We start from the raw sequence: 9610 nt of genomic DNA, 5'->3' as shown, positions 1-9610 counted from the left end.
GCATTTGTGTGTTTACTTCGGGGTGCCATTGACCAGGAGCCCCAATTCGCCTCCTTCCTCAGGATTTGGGTAGAGCCAGGGCTCTTCTGCCGGATGCCACACTGACCTGAGCGTGGCCATGGTGAGGCGGCTGTGGGCGGGCCAGCCACACAGTGACCGTCACAGAGGGTCCTGGAAGCTCTGGAGGCAGCGAAGGTCTTTCCTGGGGGGGGGGGGTTTGGGGGTGATTCTACTGGGCCAAAGGAGGGATATTGGCCAAAATGCTGGAGTGGCTGAGCCCCGGCTCACCTGGCCTTAGGACGCCTGTGACCTGTGTGGCCCCAGCTCCTGGGGAAGAGCTGCTGGCCCCAGGTGCGTCAGGAGGCCGCGCGGGGCCACAGGTGTCTGGGCTCCTTGGACACAGTGCTGTGAACTGGCCTGCTGGTGATGTCAGAGAGGTGCCTGTCCGAGGGCAGCCCCACGGAGGCCTGTGGCCGGACAGGATGAGGGCAAGGTGGGAGGGGACGGGCAGAGACTGGGCAGGAACTGACCAGGGAAAACCAGCCCCAGGAGGAGGTGACCTTGGGCAGGTGACTCAGAAGTGGCCCCTGGTCTGGCCAGGGTCTCGGCAGGGCAGTTGGAGGTACCCTGAGGTGGAAGAAGCTGCCCAAGAGAGGGGACTCAGCCATGACCTTTCTGACCTCTCTGCCGCACCCAGGTGGCCCCCAGGCAGGGAGGAGAGGGACAGCCTGGTGCAGACCTGGGGACAGGGTGCTCAGGGCTGGTCCACAAGCCACTGTCTGCCTCACTTCCTGTCCTTTGCCCTAAATCTGCTCTCCACTCAGAGATTCTGAATTGGTGGTTTGTGGGGGGTGAGGGCCCAGACTGGAATCTGACACTCTTGATCAATCTGACACCCTTGATCACTCACGAATAGCCAGCTCCTCCCTCCCCCACATGGCCCCCCCCACCTGACCCTGAGGGCCTTGCCCGGTGTGTGCCAGGTTGTCTGGTGGTGGTCTTGCTCCTGGACAGGGCGTCTCTGACTACAGGTGCGACTCACCTCTCCAGGGGGCTCCTCCATGGGGGCCGGCGGCAGGTAGAGGGTGGTGGACACTGCACTCTGGGAATGAATGTGTATGCCCCCACAAGGGGCCTCACCCTGGGCAGGAAAGGCCAAGCCCCAGGCAGCCTGGGATGTGGATCCCCCCAATCCCCGAAGTCGGCGGTAGCCCTGACCAGGTTGATCAGCAGATGCTGCCGGCCAGGAATGTGGCTGCCAGACAGTGACGGCCCGTCTATCACCTGCAGAGCAGGAGCAAGCCCAGTCCAGCTGCGCCCCACACGCCTTCCAGCCCCCACCCTCTTCTCTTCATCTGATGGGGGCCACAGCAGCAAGGGTCCCTACAGGCCCCTGCAGACACCCAAGCCAACCTATCTCATGCCTCCTTGACATCAGGATGCCCTTCGGCCATCTTACAGCCTCTCCGAGCCTGCCCCCTACCCCACCGCTGGTGTGGCTGATTGGAGCTGCAGCACACCCTCCTCACAGTGAATCAGAACTCCCTTTGCAGCTGAGTTTTGCTGCTCTAGGGAGGGCTGGCCAGGCCTCCACACTCGGGCAAGGGTCTGCCTCTGTGGCAGGGTGGGGGCTCCTCATGACAGTGCTGACCATGGACAGCCAGGTACTGCCATGGCCACCTGCTGCCAGTGCCCACGATCACAACCTGCCTGCCAGATGCTGGCCAGGTGGACGGCCAGGCCAGCCACTGGCCCTTTAGCAGAGGCCGCACGTGTGAGGTGTGTGTTTTCTGAGCAGCGCGTCAGCCTGGAGCAGTGGGAGAGAACAGCTGGGCTCACAGATTGCTTGAGCTGTACATACTCAGATATGTGCACACATGCATGTGTGCACACACACTCGTGCACAATGTACATGCATGGGCACTCAGATGTGTGTGCATATACACATTGAGATATGTGCACGCGTATATGCATACACACAGGTACATGCACATGAACACACTCAGCGTACACATTCAGATACTTGTATACATATATACATGCACACACATGTGCATGTATTTATGTGCGCACCATATGTGCACACTCAGATACATGCACTGGTACTACATGTACACCCACACATGCATGAGTACTACATGCACATGTACTAAATGCACACACATGCGTGCAGACACGTGCACATGTACTTACGTGCACACCATATGCACTCAGATGCATTCACCAGCACTATATGCACACACTCAGACAACATGCACTAGGACTACATGCATGCACACCCAGGGGCTGGAGGACACTTCACACCACTGACAAGAGCCCCAAAGACAGGCTCAATCTGTGTCCACCGGCTGACCAATGGGGAGCTAGTGTGGCACGGCCCCAGTGTGGAATATACCGTTCACCCCATGGGTGTGTCCTGCCACGTGGAGGCGTATTGGAGCCACGCTGAGAGACACTGGACACAACCAGGTACGGTGTGGCCACTCATGTGACTGTCAGACGGGCACACCCATGAGGACAGAGATGGATGGTGAGAGCGGCAGTACGGCAGGCAGCGCAGGAGGCTTGGGGGACACTTTGGGACAGAGATGGAATCCTAGCTGACAAGGGGCCAGACTCATCAGTGCCAACTCTGAGCAGGTGACTGACCAGCGTGAGCAGCAGTTCTAAGTCAGCTGTTTAAGAGAAGCTTCATCTTCAGGCTCTGGCAGGTGGTGAGTCTGTCCTTGGCCACCCTGTGTCAGACTCTCCTCAGATGTGCTGCCCTGAGCCCTCGGCCACCACAGGTCTCAGGGAGCAAGGGGGTGGGTGCCCATGGGTTTTGTGCCAGTGGCTCTTGGGCCAGGAGAGGCCTCCATCCATCATGCCCCAGCTGTGCCAGCCACTGTCCGAGCTGGGGCCAGACTGCTCACTGCGTCCAGGCTGTAGGTGCTGACCCAGACCTGGAAGGCCAGGGGAGCCTGATGCAGTAGCCTGGAGGCTGTGGAAGTGTGAAGAGAGAGAGAGACTGTGCGTGAGTATATACATGTGAACCTGTGTACATGTGTGAGCATTTGGGCAGTAGTGTGTGTGATGTGAGTCTCTGTACATGTGTGATCAAGCATATGTAGATGGGTGTGAGGTGTTCACATGTGACTGTGAGCATGTGAACAGGCATGTCTGGCTTCATGTGTATGTGCATGTGTAAGGATGTATGAGTGAGGTGTTCACATGTGCCTGCGTATGTGGAAAGGTGTACATTACTGTGCATGTGTGTGGATTATAGGCATGTGATGTACATGTTAGTGTGTGTACATGTGTGGTAGTTACATAATCTTGTGTCAATTTGGGACTTGAGAGGATTAAGAGTGAAGGGGTGGAGTCTAGTCTATCAATCAGGTTATAGTCAATAAGGCCTCTGTGTGGGCATGGCCTTCCCCTGAGGATTCTGGGAATTCCTAGATTTTCTCCTGAGAGGCAGGAGACACCTCTCTCTCTGCTCACTCCCTTGGAAACTCTCTACTGACATGACACATGGCACTACGCTGATAGACCCCGTGCCCTGGGAGCTGGAGAAGTCCCGTGTAGACCCCTGCCAGCACTGAGATGCTTACAGCGCCACTGGATCCAAAGGCTTTCTACCCACTGGCCTGTGATTGTCCTGCATTTGGCGTCGTTGCATGTGTTTTGTGAGTCTGAAGAGGACTTTCTAGATTAGTATCAGACATAGGGGCTAATATTGGACTTATGGGCTTGGACTGGATTGGGTTGGGATGCTTTCTTAATGTACAATCACCCTTTATATCAAACTCTCTCTTATACACGTATGGGTGCTTATGAATTTGTTTCTCTAGTCTACCCAGACTAATACAATGTGTGAGCAGGTGGATGGGTGAGCATCTGTGGAGAGATGTGAAGTATACACCTGTGAATGCATATCTGATCATGTCAGAGGATATGTGTGTGTACCCTTGTGTATGTCTGTGACTGACTTCAGTTACCAGGGCTCTGGATCAAAGCCTGGCTCTTCCATGTCCCCAGTCGCTGGCTGGGACGCCCAATAAGTCAGGACTCTGGTGGGCAGTGCTCACTCTCCACATTCCCTGCTTGTACAGTAGTCAGGGGTGTTCCCCCAGGGAGGGACAGGCAGGGCCCCTCCACCCAAAACCCTTAGTGAGTCGCCCTACAGATGCCAAGGAATGGGGTGTGTGTGCGCCCGCGCGTGTGTGCACACGTGTGTATGCGTGTGTGTGTGCGTGCGTGTGTGTGAGTAACTATCTGATTGGCAGGTCTTGTGTTGAGTCCTGGGATCTAGAAACTTCTGGGGGAATGCTGAGGGCTGAACACACCTGGGTATGAGCACAGGTGCAGGTGTGCATGTGTAGGCACAGGTATCTGTCATCCAACCGCAGGCCCCCGTCCCTCTGCTGACCTGTAGGAAGCCCCTGTCCAAGTGTGAGGGCTGACCGGATCTCCCACGATGGTTAATGGTGTGTGCCAACCTGGCTGATTCCCAGTGGCTAAGTGGCAATTGGACTGATGATGCTTCAGTAATGTCATGTCATCAGCCTCCAAGTTGTGCTATCACGTGAGCATCCCAACAATAAACAGCCAGCCTCCTTGGGGCTGTGGCTCCAACAACAGCTATGGGTGTTGGGCAAAGCGTCCCCTCAGTCCTGCATAGCTCCTAATTCTTGGATCTCTTGTTCTTGAGACTTGAGCCAGCAGCCTCACATCTGACCTGTAGACTTTACATCTTCCCAGCTCCTACCACCCTGCAACCTTCCGTTTTGTCGGCCCCTGCAAGCATGTGAGTCAGGAGGAACCTCAGCTTGATACTTGATCACAGATTTGGGACTTACCTCCAGGACTGTCTGAGCTAAATTTCCTTGAAGTCAATTTCTTTATAAAGGTGTTTAAAGGAGGTCTGATGGTACAGAGCAGTTCCCCAGAGAAAGGTGAGCCTGTCTACTCTCATCAAGATGTGCAGTCTCAGACACTCACAGGGCCCTGCGGGGTTGCAGTGAGTCGGAATTGACTCAGGGACAGTGAGCTTATGTGGACACGGGTCTGTGTAGGTGTGTGTCCCTGGTTCTGCTCCTAGAGAATCTGACCAAAGCTGCTCCCGGGGCCTTGCCGTCAGCCAGCCCGTTGATGAAGAGCCCACCCCTCCAGCTAAGTATAGCAAAAGGGGCCCTACCTGCCGCCTGGCTCTGCACCTCTGCCTGACACCCCTCCTTTCCTGCTGACTCCCATCTTGGAGTCTGTTCCTCACCTCCACCCCCACCACACCCACAGCTTCGGTGCCAGTGTCCATTAGCCAGAAAAGCAATTGGGGACATGTGACCAGCTTTGAGCCACGTATAACCAGGTTTGCGGCCACATGTGGGCAGCATTGAGGCCACGAGTGACCAGCATCAGGGCATGCCTCACCAGCGTGGAAAGCCCCAGAGCTTCATGATGGCTGATTTCAGAAGCAGCGGCACTCAGAGGCCTAGCTCAGGCTGGACCTGCCACGGGCCCATAGGCCAGGCCCACCTGCCCATGCAGACCCACAGCCCTTCCCTCCCTGAGCTCATCCTTGGGACTTTTGCTGGACTGTGCCCGTCCTCCCCGGTCCCCCATGCCGCCCCAGGGTGAGGCTCCGGCAGGCTGTAGGGCTAAAGGGCTTTATTGCTTCAAGAGCTGAAGCCACAGAGTGGAGCCGTGCAGACGCGGGGCCTAGCAGCAGCGGCAACGGGAAGTGTCCCGCGGGGGGCAGGTGGCCGGGAGAGGAGCCCTGACTGCTCAGGAGCGTGACTAGCATTGGGAAGCTACAGCCAAGACCACTCAGAGGGGTCTTCAGGATGTGGCCTCACCCCGACCCCACCCAACAGGTGCTGCTTGCTATGGGAAAGGAGGCTGAAATGAACAACGGACAGGCAGTGTCCAGAAGATGATGGAGGGAGAGCTGGACAGGGAGTCCCCAGGGGCCTGGGCTCTGGAATCCTCCCCACGGGGACCCTAACTGTCAGGTGTGGGGACCCAGGAAGGAGCCCAGGCCCTTCAGGTGCTGGTCGCTGCAGGGGCAGCCCGGGTGACCATGGTGATCTCGGTGGACAGCGAGCGGGCCGAGGAGTGCTGGGGGCGGCTGCTCGGCTGTGGGGGGCGAGGCCGCAGGTGCTGACGGTAGTTCTTGGTGAGCAGCGTGTAGAGGAAGGGGTTGAGGCAGGAGTTGGCGTAGGTGAGGCAGGTGGTCAGGTAGTTGATGCGGCGTGCGGCCCCGGGGCTGAGCGGCAGGGCTGGGCAGTACTGGGCCAGCAGCTGCCACAGCCAGAAGGGCAGGAAGCAGAGCCAGAAGAGCAGCACGATGCTGAGGATGAGGTAGAGCACACGGGTGCTGGGCAGCTGCCGCCCCGGTCCCAGGAAGGCCCGCCGCGAGCGCCAGTAGGCCAGAGCCAGGCGGACGTAGAGCAGCCCGATGACCACACCTGGGCCCACCATGCTGGTGGCGAAGAGCAGCGTCAGGTAGGCGCGGTGGGTGCGTGGGCCCCAGGAGGGCAGGCAGAGGCTCTTGGGGCCCCTGGGCACCTGCTGGATGGCCAGCATCATGGGCAGCGTCAGCAACAGGGCCAGCAGCCAGGTGCCCAGTACCAGGATCTTACGGTAGCCCCCAGCGCGCCCCACCGTGTCCAGCGGCCTCAGCACGGCCGCGTAGCGCTCACTGCTCATGGCTGTCAGCGTGAAGATGCTGGCGTGCATGGTCAGGAAGTCCAGGCTGAAGAGGACACGGCAGCCCACGTCCCCGAAGCGCCAGTCCTTGACGACATAGGTGCTCACCACAAAGGGGATGCTGACCAGGTAGAGCAGGTCGGCCAGCGCCAGGTTGACCACGTAGGCGTACAGGGGGCCTGAGGCACGCAGGCAGCGGCACATGACCACCAGCGTGTACATGTTGCCGGCCATGCCCACCAGGCCCATGGTCGAGAGCACTGCCCCCAGGGTGCCTGTGGCCACCAGGTCCTCCAGGGAGCTGCTGGGTGCCATGGGGCTTGCCCACGAGCTGTTGGGGGGTATACTGGGGCTGCTGGGTAGCTCAGGAGTGGTGCTGCCTGTCGGGGCCAGGCCTGGGAACCTGCCAGTTGCCTCGGGCCTCAGTGCCATCTTACCCGCTCTTGCTCAGCTCCAGGTTGGGCCTGGAGAGAGCAGGGGCATCCGTGGGTGATGAGCTGGTCCTGCAGGAGAAGATGCCCATTGTGGGTGTGGGCCAGCAGTCCCTCCACTCCCACACAGCCTGCGACGGCACAGTGCCCTGGGGTCCAGTATGGCGGTCGGAAGGGGCCCCAACCTCTCCTTAAGACTTGTGATAGTTGGAGAGCAAATGCCTTGAGAATGATTGGGGCAGGGAATGTGCGGATGTGCTTTATACAATTGATGTATGTATATGTATGGATTGTGATAAGAGTTGTATGAGCCCCTAATAAAATGTTTAAAAAAAAAAAGACTTGGCTTTCCGTGGCAGGTCTGGGGAAGGGGCGGCAGGCGCCATGTCGGGCCGCGAAGGTGGCAAGAAGAAGCCCCTGAAACAACCCCAGAAGCAGAACAAGGAGACAGACGAGGAAGAGAAGGCTTTCAAGCAGAAACAGAAGGAAGAACAAAAGAAACTGGAGGAGCTAAAGGCGAAGGCCGCGGGAAGGGGCCCTGGCCACAGGTGGAATGAAGAAATCTGGCAAAAAGTGAGCTGTTCTTGGTGGCTGAGGCAATGATGGCCCTTGATCCCGTTCCTGTGTAGACATCTGGATTCCCTACTAGAACTTTTGTTGCCACTTATAGTTAGAATGAAGTGTTTGTCTTGGAGCCTGCTGTACATTTAAGAATAAACTTTTGTAAAAAAGAAGAAAAATCATACAATGTTTAGTTCTTCTCACTCAGCCATTTCTGTCTTAGCTGTGAGGTCAGAGTGAACCCAGTCCAGAACCTGCCAGAGCTGCTCAGTCTTTGTGATGCCCAGAATTCTGTACCATCTGGAATTAAAGCAACTCGTTTGAAAAAAAAAAAAAGACTTGTGATAGCACCCTGTTTGGTGTAGCAGACGAAGTGAAAGGTCAGTAGTTCCAGGACCCCTCGCTGCTCCAAGGGGGAAAGATGTGGCTGCCTGCGCCTGTCAAGACTTACAGCCTCGGGAACCCCCAAGGGCAGATGCAGCTGAGTCACGAGTCAAAAATTGACTCAATGGCAGTAAGTTAGGAGTTTGGTTTGGGGGCACGGGAGGACCTGCTGTCCCTCTGTGTGTGCCCAGCAGGACCCCTTTCGGGGCAGGGCTGCAGTGAAAAAAGTCCTTATTGGAAGCAAGACACAGCAGGGCAGCCCCTCGTGTCCCCCTCCATCCCTGTCCCCAGGTGCAGGAGTCTGTGAACAGAGCCAGGGTCCTGGGCACGTCTTCAAGGCCTCACCTTTCCGTCCTTAGGACAGACAAGACCTTTCTCCCAAGGTATGTTTTGTTCATCACCCCCTGCCCCCAACGGTCATCGAGTGAAATCCCTCTCACAGCCAACCGAGTCATGGGTCCCAGGCTGTAAATCTTTATGGGAGCAGACAGCCTCTGTGTTTCCCCAACTTACCAACCACCTGCCCTGGTGGCACCGGGGGTTAAGCACCTGGCTGCAAACTGTGAAGTTGGTGGTTCCAACCCATCAGGCGGTCCGTGGAAGAAGGACAAGGATGCCTGCTTTGTGAAGATGGACAGTCTCTGAAACCGCAGGACACAGCTCTACGCCGTCCCAGTGGTCACCATGCGTCCCCGTCCACCACACACACTCTGTATGTATATCATCTTCAGAGGAGCCCTGGGGTATAGTGGTTAAGCTTTGGGCTGTGGTCTGCAAGGTCAGTAGTTCTAAACCACCAGCAGCTCCTTGAGAGAAAGATAGGGCTTTCCACTCCAGTAAAGCATTAGTCTCAGAGACTCCCAGGGCAGGATGCCCTTTCCTATAGGGTTGCTGACTCAATGACAGCGAGTTATATATGATAGGGTGCCCCTAAAGACAGACTCGGGGTGTGTCAGAGGTTACGTAGAACTCATTTTTCCCACTAGGCAAACATCGGACAACTCGCTCTGAGTTAGTGCACCCAGTGGTGTTGCCTGGGCAGGTCCTCCTGGTCACAGTGAATATTTTTATAAAAGCAGTTTCGCTGGAACCTCGTTTTTTGTGATGGCTGATTTAAGGGAACAGCGTGCAGCTCTGAAATGTTTCTTGCTTGAGAAAAAAGTCACAGAAAGTTTGTGATGTTGATTACAGCTTACAAGGACAGTGCTAGGGGAAAAATCAAGTGTACGAGTGGTTTTCCCATTTCAAAAAGGTGAAATATTGGTTGATGACAAACCTCATTCTGGATGTCCGTCAGCTTCCTGAACAGACAAAAATGTCGACTTGTAGGGCATTTGGAGTTCATTGCACCAGGTCAGACTGTTAATCAAGGTTTCTATTTAGAGGTTCTGAAAAGATTGCATAACAGTGTCAGACAAAAAGGGCCTTATTTGGGGGACTGATTTTGCCACCGCGACAATGCACCTGCTCATGCAGCCATCTCAGTGGGCCAGTTTTTGACCTTTCTTGTCCCACTAATCTTGCTCACCTGACCTCACTCTGTG

The 9610-nt window shown here is 56.3% G+C and overlaps 1 protein-coding gene across 1 annotated transcript; it reads right to left on the bottom strand.

Annotated features, from left to right (window-relative positions):
• Nucleotides 1-6024: 6024 nt before the first annotated feature.
• Nucleotides 6025-7122, bottom strand: UTS2R (urotensin 2 receptor). Its single transcript, XM_075559714.1, has one exon. The coding sequence runs from the start codon at nucleotides 7120-7122 to the stop codon at nucleotides 6025-6027; it is 1098 nt and encodes a 365-aa protein (XP_075415829.1).
• Between the last annotated feature and the right edge of the window lie 2488 nt (nucleotides 7123-9610).

The sequence above is a fragment of the Tenrec ecaudatus genome, chromosome 10 (assembly GCF_050624435.1).
Source record: "Tenrec ecaudatus isolate mTenEca1 chromosome 10, mTenEca1.hap1, whole genome shotgun sequence".
Classification (NCBI taxonomy): Eukaryota; Metazoa; Chordata; class Mammalia; order Afrosoricida; family Tenrecidae; genus Tenrec; species Tenrec ecaudatus.
Note: the sequence above shows the minus strand (reverse complement) of the source record. Positions and strands in the feature narration are given on the sequence as shown.